The 21591-nt window shown below is 44.1% G+C and overlaps 2 protein-coding genes across 2 annotated transcripts in view; both read left to right on the plus strand.

Moving 5' to 3' along the window:
• LOC142312862 (uncharacterized) overlaps positions 1-21591 on the plus strand; it is a 103818-nt gene that overhangs the window by 40530 nt on the left and 41697 nt on the right. The window contains exon 9 of the mRNA XM_075351848.1: positions 5205-5341. Coding sequence (XP_075207963.1) covers positions 5205-5341 — 137 coding nt within the window. The remainder of the gene's footprint in view (positions 1-5204; positions 5342-21591) is intronic.
• On the plus strand, positions 1089-7000 carry LOC142312024 (uncharacterized). The gene is made up of 2 exons (XM_075350898.1): positions 1089-1211; positions 3769-7000. Exon 2 carries the CDS (start codon positions 3900-3902, stop codon positions 4902-4904), a length of 1005 nt encoding a protein of 334 aa, XP_075207013.1. The 5' UTR covers positions 1089-1211; positions 3769-3899; the 3' UTR covers positions 4905-7000.

Here is a 21591-nt window from a genome sequence, read left to right on the forward strand (position 1 = left end):
AAACAGGCAATCCAAAAAATGTAAAGTTTCGACCCCTATACTTGGGTCTTCATCAGACACAATAGATTCTTGTGTAGGGACATGCCTTTAAGATGGTGACACTGTCAAAATCACAATGAGATCTGTAAATAAATCAGATTACTGTTTTGTATAGATGTAATAGTGCAGTATAATAGAGTGTCTTACAAGCAGGAGGAGGGCGCGTTACTTGTTCTTGCCTCCTTGGCCTTCACAGTCCTCAGATATTAGTCCTATAGAGCATCTCTGGGATGAGGTAGAATGGGATGTTTGGTGCCTGTCAGCTCCTCAGTCTAATTTTCGGTAAATGTAAGAAGCTTTCCTGTCCCCATGGTCCTGTAATCCTGCAGAACTATTTCATATCATAGAATGTTTGATTCTATAAATTGCTGAGCTCGTAAATACGAAAGTAAATCCAACTCTACTAGATGGTGTCTGTAATAATGTGGCCATTCAGTGTATGGTTTATACCTGGTGGAGATGACAGGATAAAGCTGATCATAGACATTAGATGATGTCTGGATCTTCTCACAATTTTCTGGTTATGGAGACTGCTGGTTACAATTAGGAGTCGGCAGGTTGGATTATACAGGAGACCTGCAGCTCTGTGATATCTACTGCTGTCAGTTTTGATCGTCATGTTCATTTATGATCTTTTCTGTTCTTCTGAATCATTTCAGGCAACCTTTTCATCTGTCTTTGACTTTACAATATTTGTTTCAGGGGGAAGATCTGACCCATATTAATACTACAGAGACATATGTGAGGGGTGATGAGCGGAGTAAAGAGGAGATTCCTACAGATAACCGCACAGGTGAGTAGTGACCACTAAATGCAGAGAAGTCACAGATACAAGTGCATCTCAATAAATTTAAATATCATCAAAGAGTTAATTTATTTCAGTAACTCAATACAACAAGGGAAACGTATATATTATATGGAGTCATTACAAACAGAGTGATCTATTTTAAGTGTGTATTTCTGTTAATGTTGATGATTATGGCTTACAGCCAATGAAAACCCAAAAGTCATTATTTCAGAAAATTAGAATAATTACCACAAAATACCTTCAAAGGCTTCCTAAGCATTCAGATTGATCCCTTAGTCTGGTTCAGTAGGTTACACAATCTTGGGGAATCCTGTTGTCTTGACAGATGTCCAGAAGCCAGTCATCGACAGACTCCACAAGAAGGGTAAGCCACAAAAGGTCATTGCTAAAGAAACTGGCTGTTCACAGAGTGCTGTATCCAAGCATATTAATGGACAGTTGAGTGGAAGGAAAAAGTGTAGTAGAAAAAGGTGCTGTGCCATCACTGTGTATATGTGTCGCCCCTGTGCTGTGCCATCATTGTGTGTCTGTTGCCCCTGTGCTGTGCCATCACTGTGTGTGTGTGTGTGTGTGTGTGTGTCCGTATGTCCGTTGCCCCATGCTGTACCATTACTGTGTGTGTGTTGCTCCTGTGCTGTGCCATCACTTTGTGAGTGTGTGTGTCTGTTGCCCCTGTGCTGTGCCATCACTCTGTGTGTGTTGCTCCTGTGCTTTGCTATCACTATGTTTGTGTGTGTGTCTGTTGCCCCTGTGCTGTGCCATCACTCTGTGTGTTGCCCCTGTGCTGTGCCATCACTATGTTTGTGTGTGTGTCTGTTGCCCCTGTGCTGTGCCATCACTCTGTGTGTGTTGCCCCTGTGCTGTGCCATCACTGTGTGTGTGTGTGTGTGTGTCTGTTGCCACTGTGCTGTTCCATCACTGTGTGTGTGTGTCGCCCAGGGAAGTGGGTACTCGGTCCCGGGCGATTGCAAACAGGGAATGTCACTCTGGTGGCCGTTGCCCAGTCCCGTGCCCTGGGGATGCTTAATGAACTGGCAGGGGCTATTTACAAGGGATAATAAAGTTAATGTTCATGACGCCACCTGCGGTAGTGCGGCAAGGGAATAGGTGCCGCCGCTGCTGCTTATGACGGACTGGGGCTGATGGAATCAGCAGCAAGTGTGTTAACCCCCTCCGCAGGTAGGGTAAACCCCAGTGTCCTCTAGGTGCTGGGTGAGGTGGATAGTGCAGGAACAGGCTATGAGACCTCTTGGTGTTGGATGAGGTACACAATGCAGGAAACAGAGACACACACTGCTGGTTACCGTGGTGCTGAATGGAGTTGCAGGCTGAAGGAATCCAAACAGGCAAAGTCAGAGTAAAACAGGGCGTCTTTACTGATGATTTTTACTCACAGGTTACACTCCCCTCGTGCTCCGTACAGATTCCTGGTTCCTTTTGTCCCGGCTCTGTCTGTGTAGCTTGGCTATAGCCCCTCCGTGCACTTCTCTTGCACAGCTCTGTCAGAGTTCCCTACAGACCCTGCAGCCAGCTTCTTCTTCCCTGGGCATCGTGCGATGATCCTCAGGCCTCGCACCCAGACCTGACACCAGCCGAGCGTCCTCCTCCTTCCTTCTCCTCTCTCTGTCTCTGTCTGGACTTGTCTGATTTTCTCTTCCACTTCACTCACCATCCCCTCCCCTTCTCTCTAGGGACCTAGCTACAGGAGGGTTGGATTTACACCTCCTAGGTAACCTCCACTTCCTGGACAGGCATTACATCATAGGACGGCCAACCCTCTTGTGGTTCAGGGTTTTGTGAGTGTTTTAGGTGTGTGCGGGTTTAGCCACAGCTAGGACTCCAGGAACCAGGTTGCAGATTTTTGTAGCATGACCGCAGGGCCACTACATCTGTGTGTGTGTTGCCCATGTGCTGTGCCATCAGTGTTCGTGTGTGTGTGTGTTGCCCATGTGCTGTGCCATCACTGTGTGTGTTGCCCATGTGCTGTGCCATCAGTGTGTGTGTGTGTGTGTGTTTTGTCCATGTGCTGTGCCATCAGTGTGTGTGTGTGGGTTTTGCCCATATATTGTGCCATCAGTGTGTGTCTTTTGCCCATGTGCTGTGCCATCAGTGTGTGTGTGTGTGTGTGTGTATATATTTTTGACCATGTGCTGTGCTATGTGTCTGTGTGTGTATGTTTTGCCCATGTGCTGTGCCGTCAGTGTGTGTGTTTGTGTGTGTGTGTTTTTTGCACATGTGCTGTGCCATTAGTGTGTGTATATGTGTGTGTGTGTGTGTGTGTGTATTATCCCTGTACTTTGCAGAGTTTTACCATAGATCCTAAGGCTGTGAAGAGGGTCATAATCGTTACCATTATTTGGTGGAGACAGATGTGAAAATGTATATTGTGTGTGTGGTGAGGGGCACGAAGGAGGACATCGCAACTTTAGGCCAAGTTCACATATTGCATATTTTTTGAGAATTTGCTGTGTGAACCCACTGGTCTTGGTGCAGTGGACCTTGCTCAGTAATAGGACGGTGGTTATATTTAGACTCTATGTGGTGATATTTGGTCATGGTATGGTGGCATTGTTTTGCAATGTATTATTGGCCTGGGTATGGTGGGTGTTAGTCAGTAACACTATGTAGCAGTATGTGTTATGTCTGACTATAAGCCACACCCAGTAACATGTATGATGATTATTATGTTAATATTTTATTGTAATTTTTTTGTTTACCGGGGGAGGGGAGGCCCCATTCAGACTTTTCCTATGGGTTTCTATGTACACCTGTGGGAAACAGATGATCTATTAGTGATCATTCTGTGCCAATCATTCTTTGTCAACATGTGTGGAGGGAGGGAAACAAATGGCAAGCTAATTCAACATAATTCAAATGCAGTGTTATTTAAAAATAATAAAATCAAGTTTTGTTCTTGGCAGATGATTGGACCAGGAGCTCAGAAGGACATCTGATATTCTCAGATTATGCAACAGATGCATGTGAAGAACCTGTCATTACACCAGATGTACCTCAAGCCAAGGTCCTTTCTTCTGCTTCCCCAAACACAAATATGCAAAGCAAAAGTCATAGAAATGCTATTGAACATGAAATGGCTTACATAGGGGAGAAACCATTTTTATGTTCAAAATGTGGGAAATGTTTTAATCGGAAATCACATTTTATTAGACATCAAAGAACTCACACAGGGGAAAAGCCATTTTCTTGTTCAGAATATTGGAAATGTTTTTCTACTAAATCAAACCTTGTTCAACATCAGAAACTTCACACAGGGGAGAAGCCATTTTCATGTTCAGAATGTGGGAAATGTTTTTCAAAGAAAAGGGAAATTGTTCAACATCAGCGAATTCACACAGGGGAGAAGCCGTTTTCATGTTCGGAATGTGGGAAATGTTTTTCTAGGAAACCTATACTTGTTTCACATCAGAGAATTCACACAGGGGAGAAACCATTTTCTTGCTTAGAATGTGGAACATGTTTTTCCACAAAAGGAGAAATTGTTCAACATCAGAGAATTCACACAGGAGTGGATCCATTTTCTTGTTCAGAATGTGGGAAATGTTTTTCTACTAAATCAAATCTTGTTCAACATCAGAAACTTCACACAGGAGAGAAAAGATTTTCTTGTTACGAATGTGGGAAGTGTTTTTCAACGAAAGGTTCAATTGTTAAACATCAGAAAATTCACACAGGAGCGGATCCATTTTCTTGTTCAGAATGTGGGAAATGTTTTTCTACTAAATCAAATCTTGTTCAACATAAGAAACTGCACACTGGGGAGAAGCCATTTTCTTGTTCCGAATGTGGGAAGTGTTTTTCAACTAAAGGTTCAATTGTTAAACATCAGATAATTCACACAGGGGAGAAGCCGTTTTCTTGTTCTGAATGTGGGAAATGTTTTTCCAGAAAATTTGAAATTGTTTCACATCTAAGAATTCACACAGGGGAGAAACCATTTTTCTGTTCAGAATGTGGGATATATTGTTCTACTAGATCAAATCTTGTTCAACATCAGAAAACTCACACAGGAGAGAAGCCATTTTCTTGTTCAGAATGAGATACATTTTTTTCAACGAAAAGTGAAATTGATAAACATCAGATAATCCACACAGGGGAGAAGTCATTTTCTTGTTCAGAATGTGGGAAATGTTTTACACAAAAATCACATCTTGATAAGCATCATGTAAGTCATATGGAGTAAACAAGGCATTAAAATCAGTTTTAATCTTGCATCCAAGAATTTAAACAGGGAATATGCCTTATTCATGTTTCAAGTGTGGAAAATGTGATACATAGAAATACAGTCTTATTAGAAATCTCGTAACTTACACAGAGCATTAACCATTTTCCTGTTCAGATTTTGGGAAATGTTTTACAAAGAAATCAGATCTTGTAATATATCAGAAAATTCACACTATGGAGAAGCCATATTCAAATTATGAGAAATCTTTTAGTCAGCAAACAAATCTTTTTATTCATCAAAGATTGCATATAGTGAAGTAGCCATTTTCTTTATAGACTTATTTTATTTACAATATAAAAAAATGAAGTTATGGTAAGATCATTTGCTACAAAAGAAAGGAAAAACAATGTAAAGCACTAAATCAATAATAAGAAATTATACAATTACCAATGACAATTTATTATTAAAATTAATTAGTATCCAAATAATACCTATATATGAACAATGTATGTAAGATATTTTGCATTTGTATAATTGCAGTGTAAAAAGATTTTTGGTGATCCTTATTTGTATCCTATTTGACAAGGATTAAGCATGGATGCTACTAAAGATGATCAGTACAATTACCAAGGTAATCATCCCATGCCCAGCTTGTCTCCTCTAATAAATAAAGTGACCAGATAATTGGACGAGACCAAGGGTGAGCATAGAAATTATAGGGTCCCGAAGCTAAAGTCTTTGTTGGTAACACCTTCAAAGCACTCACCCCTAAATACAACTATTATTTGGCATGGTCATGAAGAATATGATCCACAATTTAGAAGATGGGGAAGAGAGAAATGTTTTGTGGCATGAATACCAGGATGCGGAAAATATATACCAGAATGGGGCCTAGGACGGGAGACTTATTCCTCAGGATGGAGGACATATACACCAGGATGGGCCCAGGATGGAGAACATATATACCAGGATGTGGGACATATACCAGGATGAGATCAGGATGGGGGAGTAGTGTATTTGGTTTTCGGGTAAAATTTCTGTAAAATGTAAAAAGTTCACGCTACAGTGATATTTTATCAAGAAATTATGGCATTTAAGCAGAAGCATGTAATGGTGATTTCCTTATGTCAAACAATTTATTGAAATAAAAGCCATCAACAGTGCTGGGTATACAATGCCCAAAAATGCCAATGTCCCAATAACTTGTCATGTGGCCTTGAGCATCAATTATAGCTGACAACAATGTCTCCTGTTCACAGTACCAAAGTGTAGGGCAGTTTTGTAACACCATCACCACCAAAGCCTCGTCTGCTGACAACAGTAGCTGATGCATAGCACTCTCCTTAATGTCTACAACATTGTGGGAGACATCAATTCTGCTCAGCATGAATTGACTTTTATCAGTCAACAGCACTGAGGTTCACTGGTACCTTGCCCAGCAAGACAATGACGCCTGTGCCTCATGGTGTGGTCAGGTACACTTGCAGGACATCATACACACAGACCACACTGATGTAAATTGTTTTGAATGGTCTAACCTGACAATTAACTGCCTTAAATGTACCTGGAGTTGTGTGGCATTCATCATCCAGTTCTGGAGCACATTTTTCACAATGAAGCGGTCATCAGTGTGGGATGTGGCCAAAGGACGTCCAATTATATGCCTTTCTGTGACTTCCAGTCTCCCATTGTTACGGGGGGACCGGCAGATTAGGACCAGGGGTATATATCCCAATCGCCAGTCGGGGCCCACCGTGCTCCAGATGGTAATGGAGCTGCTGGCACCCTGTTGGTTAGGCGGAGACTATAGAGCTGGATGGCTCTGAGATAACTCAAGGAACCGGTCACGTGTGTAGGGACACGTCAGACCGGACGACAACCCAGTTAGCGTTTCGGTGGAGCGGACGCTACTCCGACCACGTGTGTAACAACACGTCAGGCCAGATGGTAACCAGTTAGCGTTGACCGAGAAGACCGCTGCGACAGCGCCCTGTCGGCCACGTGTGTAAGACACGTCAGGCCGAGCGGTCCTCCTATTAGCGTTTCTGGCCACCACTCGACTGGCCACGTGTGTAAAGGACACGTCAGACCAGGTAGTCACACCAGTAGCATTTGACTGGGAAGCCGAGGAGGATAATAGGGTTCACACACCCAATCCAGGAACACCCTGTTAACTTCACAGGGGTTCTGGGGTGCGCTGTCCGTGCGCGTAGAGGGCACAACCGGACAGGTGGCGCAGCAGGTACACTGTCCGTGTGCGTAGAGGGCACTCTCGGACAGGTGACGCAACAGGTATTCTGTCCCGTGTGCGTAGGAGGCACAACTGAACAGGTGACGCATCAGTCGCAGACCAGTTAACGCCACTGGACTGCTCTAGCACAACAGGAACGGTAGCAAGGAAGCACGGCGCCTGACCCTCATGTGCTGAGCCACGAATCTGGCGTGACAGGCACCATTCGCCTAGCCCTACCTACCGCTTCCAACAAGGCTTATGCCACCAAGAACGCTAAATGAAGACTGCGCACCTCCATGTTGTCTCCAGCCCCTTTTATAACCTGGGTCCGCCCCAAACCCAGGGTGGAACCACCAAGGTCCAATAGCAGAGTGCCATGTCATCAGTGACGTCACATGCGACCTATCCGGAACCGCTACATCATTGATGACCTCATGGCAGCCACGCCCCAAACACTTCACCAGTCATCGTCTGACTATCAATATTGAGGTGCCAGATCATAGGGGCGGGCCTCTGCGAGCCAGTCCGGAGTTGCCACGTCATCAGGACACCTGACACCCTCTGTGTTACGGTTGCTGCGAGCACTGGAGACTAAGTCCAGATTTCTTGCTACTGCACATGTGCGAGCGCTGGAGACTAAGTCCAGATTTCTTGCTACTGCACATGTGCGAGCGCTGGAGACTAAGTCCAGATTTCTTGCTACTGCACATGTGCGAGCGCCGGAGACTAAGTCCAATCTTGGAGCCATTGCACATGTGCGGGTGACATCATCGCTGACACGAGGTCACATGTCTCTGACACCTTCTATGCCGATTGGTCGCTGGTCATGTGCTTGTGACGTCTTGCTCGGTGATAGGCCAGCATGACGTCACTCCTGTCGTTCTGGCAGCGGATTGGCTCTGGTGTCCTCCATCTTGGATGAGGCACAGAGTCTATATAAGACCCTGACACACGCCGCATGGTGCTCAGTCCTCTTGGTTCATGCATATGAGTAGACGCTCTGTGCGCGTTCCTCTAGGCATTCCTCTGTCTATGCTAGGTGAGCGCTACCGGCAGGGTAGCGTTCTTATACCTTACAGCTTCGGCTGCTGTCCGTATCCTTACCTCTTAGGGGAGCGGACATAGGCAGGTGCCTGAGGCACATGGTCTGGCTGGGCCTTGTGATTCTACTCGTAGGTGGACGTTGCCGCTAGGGTAACGTTCCTTATACTGCGTCTGGCAGTTGTTCGTATCCTCGCACACTAGGGGAGCGAACAGAGGTAGGAGCTTTGTGCGGCTTACGCTGCTGTTCGTCTCTTTTGCACCACTAGAAGAGCGGACCTAGGCAGGTGCCATATCTAGTGGTTCGTGTCCTCGCACACTAGTGGAGCGAACGCAGGTAGGAGCTTTGTGCGGCTTAAGCTGCTGTTCGTCTCTTTTGCACCACTAGAAGAGCGGACCTAGGTAGGTGCCATTTCGCACACATTGCCTTTGTCTCTGTGATTATTAACAGAGATCATTCCACACACCCTCCAAGTAAGGGAGGAATTGCTTTACTTACTTATTATATCCTTCTGTGAGTTAACAGAGGTATTGCACTCTGCCATAGTCTGCAGCAAAGTCTTTGCACGGTGGACCCTGACTGTCTGATACTCCTTTCAGTTATTATCAGACAGCCCCCCGTAACACTCTGCCCTATCAGGGCCTGCCACCTCACGGACATGCTCAGTGAGGTCCTTACCGGACCTAGCCTCTGATGCACTAAGTGCCTGAGCATGCTCAATAGCCTGAGCAACAGGCTTAGAAAGCAAACTATCAGTTTGAGCATGCTCAGTAGGCACATCCCAGAACTTAGACACAGCACGAAGTCCAAGTACCTGTGCAAATAGGCTGTTAGGGTTAATTGTGGGAGCATTCTCAGTAGCCTGAACTGAGGACTTAGTCTCAGACATAACACAAACAGGCTTAGCATGCTCACTAGGCAAAACACCGGGCTTAAACTCTGGCTGGGGTAAATCGGCACACACATGCGCACTAGCCGCCTCTCCACACTTAGACGTGGTGGAAGGAACAGCCAACTGGACGACCCAAGGCACGGCCAAGAACGCCAGCTGGCGCCTGGGTGCAACAGGAACCACAGCAGGCTGCTTGCGGCTATGGCGGCGCCGGTTCGTAACACCCATCTCTGTTGTCACCTGCTGATGACACTCTGTGACACTCTAAGCTCCATGAACATCCTGCTTGAAGCCTTGCAAATTGCTAGGCACTGTTGATCAATTGTTAGGTATCATCTTGGTCTCAATATGTCAAAATGTTAACAGCCTGATGAGGAGGATTGTTTAAATACCAATTTTAATTGAACCCTGAAATTTATTTATGGATCAAACACTTGTGAATTTTTCATTAAGCTCTTGTTAGAGAACAGCAAGTTCTGCAAAAAGTACTGAAACATTGAACAGTTGGACATGTACATTCCAAAGTTTAGAGAAGGTCACATTAAGTGCACCTAAAAAAGTCAGGGGGCATTTTAGGATCATCCTGGAATGTCACCCGAAAGCCAAGTATCCCTAACTCTTTGTGAGTAGTGTATATACTGTGTTCTTCCAAAAATGTGACACTGTCATACTTTTTTTTTGTCCCGAAAAAAGCGCTATGGGTTTTCTCACTTCTTTCTTCTCTCTTTTGGGGTTGTCTACGTTCTATAATGAAGTGTCGTGCAGTATTCTTTAACTTTTTTAGCTGCATAGACACTTCATTATTGAACCGTGACTAGAGCTTATTTCGGGATAGGGCTTAGCTTTAAGCCTAAAGGGGGCTTTACACGCAATGACATCGCTAACGAGATGTTGTTGGGGTCACGGAATTCGTGACGCACATCCGGCCTCGTTAGCGACGTCGTTGTGTGTGACACGTACGAGCGACCTCTAACTATGTAAAATACTCACCAAATCGTTGATTGTTGACACGTCCATTTCCCAAATGTCGTTGCTGGTACTGGACGCAGGTTGTTCGTCATTCCTGAGGCAGCACCCCAGGAATGACGAACAACACCGTACATGAGTCCTCCGGCAGCGAGGTGGGCGTGACTTTCATGCACTTGCTCTCCGCCCCTCCGCTTCTATTGGACGCCTGCTGTGTGACATCGCTGTGACGCCGCACGAACCGCCCCCTTAGAAAAGAGGCTGTTCGCTGGCCACAGCGACGTCGCTAGGAAGGTAAGTCTGTGTGACGGGTACTAGCAATTTGCCCGTGACGCACAAACGACGGGGGCGGGTACTTTCACGAGCGACATCGCTAGCAATGTCGCTGCGTGTAAAGCAGCCTTTACTCCAAAAAGGCCGAAAATTCCTGCTAGGACTTATTTTTGGGGGAGGTCTTATTTTTTGGAAAAACACGGTAGCAAGATGGGAAACAAATACTGAACAATAATATAAATACAACACTTTTGGTGTTGCTCCCACTTTTCATTAGCTGAATTGAAAGATCTAAGAAGTTTTCTATTACACAAAATTTAAAATATTGTTTAGACATTTGTGTAAATCTGTGTTAGTCAGCAGTTTTCCTTTGTCGAGCTAATCCATCCACCTCACAGGTATGTCATATCAAGAGGCTGACTAGACAGCATGATTATTACACAGGTGCGCCTTAAGCTGGCCAGAATAAAAGGCCAGTCTAATATATGCAGTTTTATCACACAACATAATGCCCCAGATTTTGAAAATTTTGTGGGTGCAAGTAATTGACATGCTGACTGCAGGAATGTTCACCAAAGCTGTTACCCGTGAATTGAATGTTTGTTTCTCTACCATAAGCCGTCCCCAAAGGCTTTTCAGAGAATTTGAAAGTATATTAAGTGAAACCTCACCAGCCCAGGACCTCCATATCCAGCATATTTATGTCCAAGATCATCTGAGACCAGCCACCAGCTACTGCAACAATCGGTTTGCATAACTGTAGAAATCTGCTGAGTTTTCGAGGTGCCAGTTAATCATAATTAACAATAGCTACTGGATCTTTAAAAGGGGATTTATTATAAATAGGGTATTTACAATGACATACATAAGGGAAACCTAACTAAGGGGCACTTTGCACACTACGACATCGCAGCTGCGATGTCGGTGGGGTCAAATCGAAAATAATGCACATCCGGCGTCGCAGTCAATATCGTAGTGTGTAAATCCTTTTTGATACGATTAACGAGCGCAAAAGCGTCGTTATTGTATCATCGGTGTAGGGTCCGGCATTTCCATGAATTGGGAAATACCAATGTTGCGATGTTGTTCCTCGTTCCTGCGGAAGCACACATCGCTGTGTATAAAGCCGCAGGAGCGAGGAACATCTCCTACCTGCGTCCTGCGGCTCACGCCGGCTATGCGGAAGGAAGGAGGTGGGCGGGATATTTACGTCCCGCTCATCTTTGCTCCTCCGCTTCTATTGGCCGTGTGCCTTCGCTATGACGCCGCACGACCCGCCCCCTTAATAAGGAGGCGGTTTGCCGGCCAGAGCGACGTCGCAGGGCAGGTGAGTGCATGTGAAGCTGCCGTAGCGATAATGTTTGCTACGGCAGCTATCACCATGATATCGCATCTGCAACGGGGGTGGGGACTATCGCGCACGGCATCGCAGCATCAGCTTGCGATGTCGTAGTGTGCAAAGTGCCCCTAAGGGAAAAGGTACAATGAAAGGGAAAAGGTAATACTGTAGGAGAGGGTGGTGGAAGATGGAAAGTGGGTAGACCCATCAGCTTGGTATGCTACCTTTATATCAGATACACAGTCAAACATGGCCCATACAGTGCCCATCCCTGTAACACCTCCACATGGTAGTACCATCCAATCAGGTCACAGTCTTTTGAGTTGTCCAGGAACGTACATATGGCTGCTGATGTCAATGCTCTACTGAAGGTGGCTCTCTTGAGGTCAAATTGTTAAAGGATTATTGTAAAATCACATTGTAGAGGGGCCTTTTATTGTGGCCAGCCTAAAACACACCTGTGCAATAATCATCCTGTTTAATCAGCCTCCTGATATGCCACACATGTGAGGTGGATGGATTATTTTGGCAAAGGAGAAGTGTTCACCAACACAAATTAGACACATTTGTGAGCAATATTTGACAGAAAAATGCCTTTTGTGTACATAGAAAAGTCTTAGATCTTTGAGTTCAGCTCATGAAAAAATGGAAGCAAAAACTAAAGTGTTGTGTTTATATTTTTGTTCAGTGTATATACCAGGATGGACCCAGGATAAGGAACATATATACCAGAATGTTGAACATACGTGCCAGGATGCATTCACGATGGGGGACATACACTGGAGATCAAAATTAGAGAACAATGATCACTTGGTTTTCTCAAAAATAATGTAATCTACATTGATCAATATTTGAAAGGTTTTTTTGTAAGGAGTACAGTACACCATGCCACTGGAACAGTGTTTTACAAAAGATTCAAAGTTTATCAACATTAACCCCATAACGACCGCACGCAGTAAAATTACGTCCTATTCCCCTAGGGGTAATCTTCCCGTTTACTGCGAGCAGCCGGTGGAAATACTTGCACATGTCAGCTGATTTGAACAGCTGACGTGTGCCTTGCAGGCCCGGGTAGATCCTCGATCCACCTGGGCCTGTTAACGCTTTAAGCTATGTGCGCACGTGTGCGCTCTGCACCGCACCGAAAAGGTGCGCTTCAGAGCGCAGCTGAAAAGCTGCGTTCTGAAGCGCATGGTGCCGGCGAGAACGTGCGCTCTGCCTGCAGCTCCTGCCATAGACAGAGCAGGGGCTGCCGGCAAAGCGCACGGAAGAAGTGACATGTCACTTCTTAGAACGCAGCGATTCGGGCAGCAGCCGAAGCGCTGCGTTCTAATATGCCACGTGCGCATGGCCCCTGCACAATCTCCATAGATTGTGCAGGGGACGCAGGACGCATGCAGTCACGCTGCGCTACAAAGCGCAGCGTAACTGCATGAATTACGCACACGTGCGCACATAGCCTTAGATTGCACTGTCAAAATTTGACAGGGTGATTTTAAGCGCCGGCGCAGTAAAAATACATTCACACACTGCCACTGGAAGTCACGTGACGTGATCACATGGAGCCAATGGTTGCCATGGTAGCACAGGGTCATGTGCTGACTCCTGTAGCTCACATACAGTGCCTACAAGTAGTATTCAACCCCCTGCAGATTTAGCAGGTTTACACATTCGTAATTAACTTGGCATTGTGACATTTGGACTGTAGATCAGCCTGGAAATGTGAAATGCACTGCAGCAAAAAAGAATGTTATTTCTTTTTTTTTTTTTTTTTTTTAAAATTGTGAAAAGTTTATTCAGAGTGTCATTTATTATTCAACCCCTCAATCCACCAGAATTCTGTTTGGTTCCCTTAAAGTATTAAGAAGTATTTCAGGCACAAAGAACAATGAGCTTCACATGTTTGGATTAATTATCTCTTTTTCCAGCCTTTTCTGACTAATTAAGACCCTCCCCAAACTTGTGAACAGCACTCATACTTGGTCAACATGGGAAAGACAAAGGAGCATTCCAAGGCCATCAGAGACAAGATCGTGGAGGGTCACAAGGCTGGCAAGGGGTACAAAACCCTTTCCAAGGAGTTGGGCCTACCTGTCTCCACTGTTGGGAGCATCATCCGTAAGTGGAAGGCTTATGGAACTACTGTTAGCCTTCCACGGCCTGGACAGCCTTTGAAAGTTTCCACCCGTGCCGAGGCCAGGCTTGTCCGAAGAGTCAAGGCTAACCCAAGGACAACAAGGAAGGAGCTCCGGGAAGATCTCATGGCAGTGGGGACATTGGTTTCAGTCAATACCATAAGTAACGTACTCCACCGCAATGGTCTCCGTTCCAGACGAGCCCGTAAGGTACCTTTACTTTCAAAGCGTCATGTCAAGGCTCGTCTACAGTTTGCTCATGATCACTTGGAGGACTCTGAGACAGACTGGTTCAAGGTTCTCTGGTCTGATGAGACCAAGATCGAGATCTTTGGTGCCAACCACACACGTGACGTTTGGAGACTGGATGGCACTGCATACGACCCCAAGAATACCATCCCTACCGTCAAGCATGGTGGTGGCAGCATCATGCTGTGGGGCTGTTTCTCAGCCAAGGGGCCTGGCCATCTGGTCCGCATCCATGGGAAGATGGATAGCACGGCCTACCTAGAGATTTTGGCCAAGAACCTACGCTCCTCCATCAAGGATCTTAAGATGGGTCGTCATTTCATCTTCCAACAAGACAACGACCCAAAGCACACAGCCAAGAAAACCAAGGCCTGGTTCAAGAGGGAAAAAATCAAGGTGTTGCAGTGGCCTAGTCAGTCTCCTGACCTTAACCCAATTGAAAACTTGTGGAAGGAGCTCAAGATTAAAGTCCACATGAGACACCTAAATAACCTAGATAACTTGGAGAAGATCTGCATGGAGGAGTGGGCCAAGATAACTCCAGAGACCTGTGCCGGCCTGATCAGGTCTTATAAAAGACGATTATTAGCTGTAATTGCAAACAAGGGTTATTCTACAAAATATTAAACCTAGGGGTTGAATAATAATTGACCCACAGTTTTATGTTGAAAATGTATTAAAATTTAACTGAGCAACATAACTTGTTGGTTTGTAAGATTTATGCATCTTTTAATAAATCCTGCTCTTGTTTGAAGTTTGCAGGCTCTAACTTATTTGCATCTTATCAAACCTGCTAAATCTGCAGGGGGTTGAATACTACTTAAATTAGAACCAAAAGAATACAGGACTTAATTATCATATTAGAAGTCACTGAGACCCAAGTCACCATATCATAAATGTATAGAGGGACTGACCAAGTCAAAAAATATATATGCACATTAAATAAAGGCAAATACCCAAGATTTTGCAAAAATACAAAGATTATTTATTTCACATAATTAGTGGCCGCAACACATAAAGACATACACAAGGGAGTGAGTTAAAATCAACACAAAAGAGCGGTGTGATACAGATGGAGACCCACTTAAAATGGATATAATTAAGTGAAATGTATCATATATATACACATGGGCTCTTCAGAAAACAAGGTTTACATGCTCTGAAAAATTTCAGATGATGGATTAATATAATGAGACAAAGTGTGTATAAACACCTGCAGTAATAAGAGAATTAACCTGTAGTGCCATGACATCTACATCAAAGATCATTTGTGCATATTGTTACAATCTGTCAGATAATAGACATAAATATTCAAGGAGCACAAAGAGATCACAAGATGATGTAAATGTTAACATACAAGGAAAAATACACATTTACACATAGAATTACAATTTGTCAGATGAAAGACACATATTTTCAAAAGACACCAACTGATCAAAAGAGTAATGCAAATTAACCTGCAGGTGTAAACCCATGATGATGGAAAAAGCTTTGTGGTCAAGGCAGCAACTAATCAAGTGGCAACAGTGCCATGAATACTACAATTATGCATGCTGCTGTGATGGCAAACAATGGCCGACAGCAGAGCTGCTACCGCTGTAAAATGACCAAAAGGGTAAACCGGAGAGACCCAGGGATGTTACCAACCAAAGTGGAGTCGCCAAACGGAACACACCGCCCCCACCTCGACGCGCGTTTCGCAACAGCTTCGTCGGGAGGTGTAGGGGCTGTGTGTCTGAATCCTTAAAAGCCCCCAGTGAGCCGCTAACCAACCTATCGCGGCGCGCGGCGGATCAGCGATGCCCGTCCCACACCGCATGCTGGAGTCAAGACAATCATGATGCACGCTGCAATCACGAAAGCCATGTGGACGCCAGGTGCGGCGGGGAGAAGCATACACGAGCCGCCGCGCGCACAGGCAGGAAACTGGAATCACCATGTCAAGATCGGGCAAGGTAAGGGCAAACCAAGTAGAAACAGTAAGGAAATTAGAGCAGTCAGTAAGTAATAGAAATCACAATACATTATAGTATCACACAATAGAATTATATTAAGAACAGTAGTGACAATTCCAGATGATCCTTGGTTGTAGATAAGTTGCCATATATAGTTGTTCCAAATCCAGCTACAAAGGGAGCAAGTAAGGAAACAGATCTATAAAAGAGAAATATATACAAATAAAATTAGGATTAAATGACAAAGCCGCATAGCAAAAACTAACACCGAAGCAAACCGCCGCATGTAAAAAGTATAACGAACTACTGTCAAGTAGTTAATGACAATGCAATGAATCACATATGGTCCAATGTAGGAGAAATATAATCAGCTATCATAGCAAAAAAGGTCTAAAGCTGACAATGTCATTCAGACCTTCTGGCTTGATGGTATTAAGAATGGTAATCCATCTGGCCTCCTTTTTGTATAGTAGGTTCCTAATATTGCCTCCTCTAATCCCCAAAGTAGCCTTGTCTATGCCTCGGAACTTGAGACATCTCCAATTACATCCATGTTTATCCTTAAAATGACGAGGTATATTTTTAAGTAAAGAAATCTCCTCTGGCTTTTGGGCTTTGACCGCATTTTTAATATCACGGATGTGCTCCAATATCCGTACCCTGAATTCACGGGTGGTAAGGCCCACATATATGAGCCCACATGGGCAAATAGCCCAGTACACCACATTCACAGAGCGACAGTTGATGAATTGTTTGATCTTAAAATTCTTTGAACAGGAAGAGTCCCAAAAAGTGGTTGCTCGATCCATCTGTGGACAAGCACCACAGTCACCACAAGATACAGATCCCCATCTTGGGCTACTGGATGTAATAAAGTTAGTATTAGACACAGATGTATGGTGACTTTTTACAACCAGATCTTTCAAAGTTCTGGACCGCCTTGGTGTAATCGCAGGCCTAGGCGTGAGGATTGGGGCAAGATCAGGGTCCGCCAATAGAATAGGCCAATATTTAGAGATAATGGCTGACATCTCACGCCACTGTGCATGATAGGGTGTAATCAGATGGATGGTGTCGTCATTGGTTTTAGGTTTAATTTTTAATAAATTATCCCGTGCTGTCTCTTTAGCTCTTATATACCCCTTCTGCACAACAGAGTGTGAATAATGCCTAGCCCCAAATCTCCTCTTTAGGTTATCACATTGTTCTTCAAATAGCACATCATTGGAACATATCCTGCACGCCCTTAAAAATTGACCCGTAGGAATGGAATTAATTACCTGGAACGGGTGAGAGGATCTAGCGCTCAGTAGTGAGTTTGTTGCGGTGTTTTTCCGGAAAATATCTGTGCACAAGGTACCATCATCTCCCCTGGTGATTGAAACATCCAGAAAGTCGATTTTTTCAGGGCTGGTAACAAAAGTAAGTTTAATATTTCTGTTATTGTCATTGAGTTGCTGCATAAAAGTATTCAACTGATGGACCTCCCCCTGCCAAATTAAAAAGATGTCATCAATAAAACGCAGCCACATGTGGACTGCGCCAAAATCAGAATCCGGAAATATGATAGACCGTTCCCAATGTCCAAGAAAGAGGTTTGCGTAAGAGGGCGCACAAGACGCCCCCATCGCAACTCCTCTTTCTTGGAGATAGAAACGGTCTTTAAATAAAAAGAAATTGTGTGTTAAAATAAAATTTAATAGTAATAACAGGAGGTCTACCAGTTGATTATCAAGCATCGTGGTTCGGAGAAAAAACTCCACAGCTGCAATCCCATCCTTATGATTAATGGATGTGTACAGCGACTCGACGTCAGCTGTTACTATTAAAATGTCTGTCTCAAATACAATACCATCCAACCTATTTAGTAATTCCGTAGAATCACGGATATAGGATGGTAAATTGATCACCAATGGTTGAAGATAGTCATCTAAGAATCTGCAAACCGGTGCACAAAGATTATTATTGCCGGAGACAATGGGCCTCCCAGGTGGGCAAACTAAATCCTTGTGCACCTTTGGAAGGAAGTAAATAGTGGGGATGGTAGGAAATTCAACAACCAGACCATCAAAAATCGATTTTGGAATAATACCCTTATCAAAGGCTTCCTGAAGTATATCAAGGAGTTCACCCTGATAACGCCCCGAAGGATTTCCATCTAGTCTGGAATAGCACAACCTGTCAGATAATTGTCTAGATGCTTCTGCCTCATACTGAGTCCTAGACCACAAAACAACATTCCCACCTTTGTCAGCCTGCTTAATTATCACATCATCCATGTTTTGAAGTTCTCTTATGGCCTTGCGTTGTTGGCCACTTAGATTATCATGGGTTCTTTGTTCTGAAATACCCCTGAGTTCTTGAGATACCAATTTGGTAAACATGTCAATGGAAGAGCAGGCTGACAAAGGTGGGAAGGCCGTTGAGCGTTTTTTAAGATGTGTGGGAAAGATGGAGGTATTACCGCCATCCTGCTCAGCAAGCAATGACTCAAGAATTTTTAGTGTCTCTCATTCCTCTCTAGATAGATCCCCATCCAGTCCCTGTCGTCTGCCAGAATGATATTTTTTTAAAAGAACTTTGCGGCTGAAAAGCTGCAAGTCTTTAATGGCAGTGAAACAATCAAAATTAGCAACTGGAGAAAAGGAGAGTCCCAGCTGTAAAACATCAATTTGTTCCTTTGTTAGGGTTCTATCAGTAAGGTTAATTACCTTTAGAGAATCGGATTGATGTTGATCAATCTTGTTAGAGGAGTGCTTCTTTCTCTTAGTTGAATTTCTGGTCTGCATTCTGTTGTATGTATGACCATATCTCCCTTGATCTCTCCTGTGGCCAAATGGTCTGGATGAGCCTTCACCAGATGAAAGGGTTTCGATGGTACTCTGTGAGGCAGATCTGCTAAGGGAGCCAGCTCGAAAAATCTGGTTTTGATGCCACTTAAATACGGTTCCATTCTTATAATCATTTACATCCCGCTGAAATTTATGGCCCTTTAATTGTTTAATCTCGGTCTCCCATTTGTCTAATTCTTTTTTGAGACCATCTTCAAAAATTGTAAGATCATCTCTTGATATTATCTGCCTAATCTCACCATTTAATTTCTCAATCTCATTCTCTAATAATTCGATTTTGCGCTTGTCTGCACCAATCAGCAGCTCTAGCATGGTACGAGAGAAAATTTTACAGGTCTCTTCCCATCTCGATTTGAAAGTCGAAGGTTGAATACTACTTGTAGGCACTGTAACTCACTGTTAGAGGCAGTCGAGTGCTGCTTATTACAAAAGACAAGCATTTCTGCTGATCTCAGCTGTGTAGCTCTGATCAACAGTAATGAGTGAGCGATCAGACTGCTGATCCTTATAGTCCTAGAGCAGGGATGAAGATTATAACTACATTTTCTGATGGTAACAACAGTCACCAATCATTAGGAAGTATACAGCCTTTTGCTTTTAATGACTTCAGCACATCTGTGGCCACAGGACATCACTAGTCTCTCACACTGCTGTGGTCTGAGTCTGGTCCACTCTTCTTCCAGTCTCTTCAACAATTCTTTGACTGTTGTGGGTTTCTTGGCATAACTTTATCACCAAGGATTATCCAGAGGTTTTCTTTTGGATTTTGGACTCTGGGCTGGCCTTTTAATTGTTTCAATGTTTTTTGCTTCAAGGAACTGCTTTACCCGTTTTGCTGGGTGACTGGGGGCATTGTCCTGCATGAAAATTGCTGGCTGATTGAGTGATGAACCACGTTGTTGAAAAAGGTTCTGATACACATTTGCATTCACTCTGCCATGTAGCTGTATGAGACGTCCAACTCCTGCTGCAGAAAACATTCAACAAAACCATGACACTTCCTCCACCACCTTTCACTGACTTCTTAACACACTTTGGGTTCAGTCTTTCTCCAGTTTGTTGACGAACATAATGTTTCCCATCAGACCCAAATATATTAAACTTGCTTTCATCACTAAAATGAACTGTGGACCACTTCTCCTCTGTCCACACAACATGCTCCTCACCAAAGGTGAGTCTAACCTTTTAAATCTTTCTGCTAATGATAGGTTTGGTCACTGCAGAGTGGGCTTTCAGTCCAAATGCTTTTAAACGTCGTGACACTGTATGATGAGACAGATCCTTACCCTGTTCAGTGCTGAACTGGAGAGCAATTCTAGCTGCAGTGTTCAAACCATTACCCATGGAGATTCTCCGCATTATCCTGCCTTCTCTTGCATTTGTCTTTCAAGGGAGACCAGTCAGTCAGTGCAAAGTAAGTGCAAACTGGAAGGTTAGGCTGTGAGATGACGAGAACCCAGTTGAAATGAGAAACCAAACCACTAGGTGTCTGAAATGAGAAACCAAACCACTAGGTGTCGCCAGGCTAGTAGTTTACACTACACTAGTGGTGTAAATCTACTGGGTTTATGCACTAGGTGTCGCTAGACACACCTATTGAGGGGTAGTCAAAAAAGCCAGAGGTCAAAAGCTAGGAGATAACGTAGATGACAAAAGGAGCGAGCAGAGCTGGAGTCAGGGGACGAGACGGGGTCAGTAAACAGAGAGGTAACATCAATACAAGGGAGCAAGCAGAGCCGGAGTCAGGACGAGCCGGGGTCGGTAAACAGAGAGGTCACATAAGTACAAGGGAGCGAGCAGAGCCGAAGTCGGGATGAGCCGAGGTCAGGGGGTTAGGGAATCAAGTCAGTATGTAAGGAGACAGGACGGGAACAGCGGAACTAGGTAGCGGGACAAGATCAGGTCAGGCACTTACGGGAACCAGAGGCGTTCACTACAAAACAGGAACTATGACTAGCGGCATTCAGGGTGAAACAGCTCCCAGATAAAGCGGAGCAATCACCCGGAACCAGGCTTCAAAGAACAGACCTCTGCCACACCACTCAGAACTCGACCGCAAACTGGGGAAAAATATGAGGCCCATCTTAGGTTCTGCAAGAGAGTAGAGCACCGCTGAGCAGAATCATGACAGGATGCCAGTTAAATAGGGTTTCTCAGATAATTAAGGAAATTAGCACCAGGTGCCAGGTTAACAACACCTGGTGTTCTCTAATTTTGATCAGTGTTCTTTTTCATTAATCTAACTTAAAATTTTATTATCTGCTTTACAATAAATTCAATTTATGAAATAAGGTTAAAATATTGCTAGTTTACTCATGTTAGGATATAATCACATGGCACTACACAATGACCTTAACATTTAGAAAATTATGTGTTGTTCTCTAATTTTGATCTCCAGTGTATATACCAGGATGGGCAACAAATATACCAGGATAGGGGATATTACATAATGGGGGAGGGGAGAGCAATGTCCTTATAGGATTTAGAACGCTACAAGTGCTCATACAGAACTGCTTATTGTTATTGGCACCCATGAAGTTTAAGTACATAATATGGAATATCTCCTGAAAAAATGAATCAAGTTACACTACTTCTTTTTGTACAGAGCACTAATGTTAAATACAA

This window comes from Anomaloglossus baeobatrachus, chromosome 5 (genome assembly GCF_048569485.1).
Source record: "Anomaloglossus baeobatrachus isolate aAnoBae1 chromosome 5, aAnoBae1.hap1, whole genome shotgun sequence".
Classification (NCBI taxonomy): Eukaryota; Metazoa; Chordata; class Amphibia; order Anura; family Aromobatidae; genus Anomaloglossus; species Anomaloglossus baeobatrachus.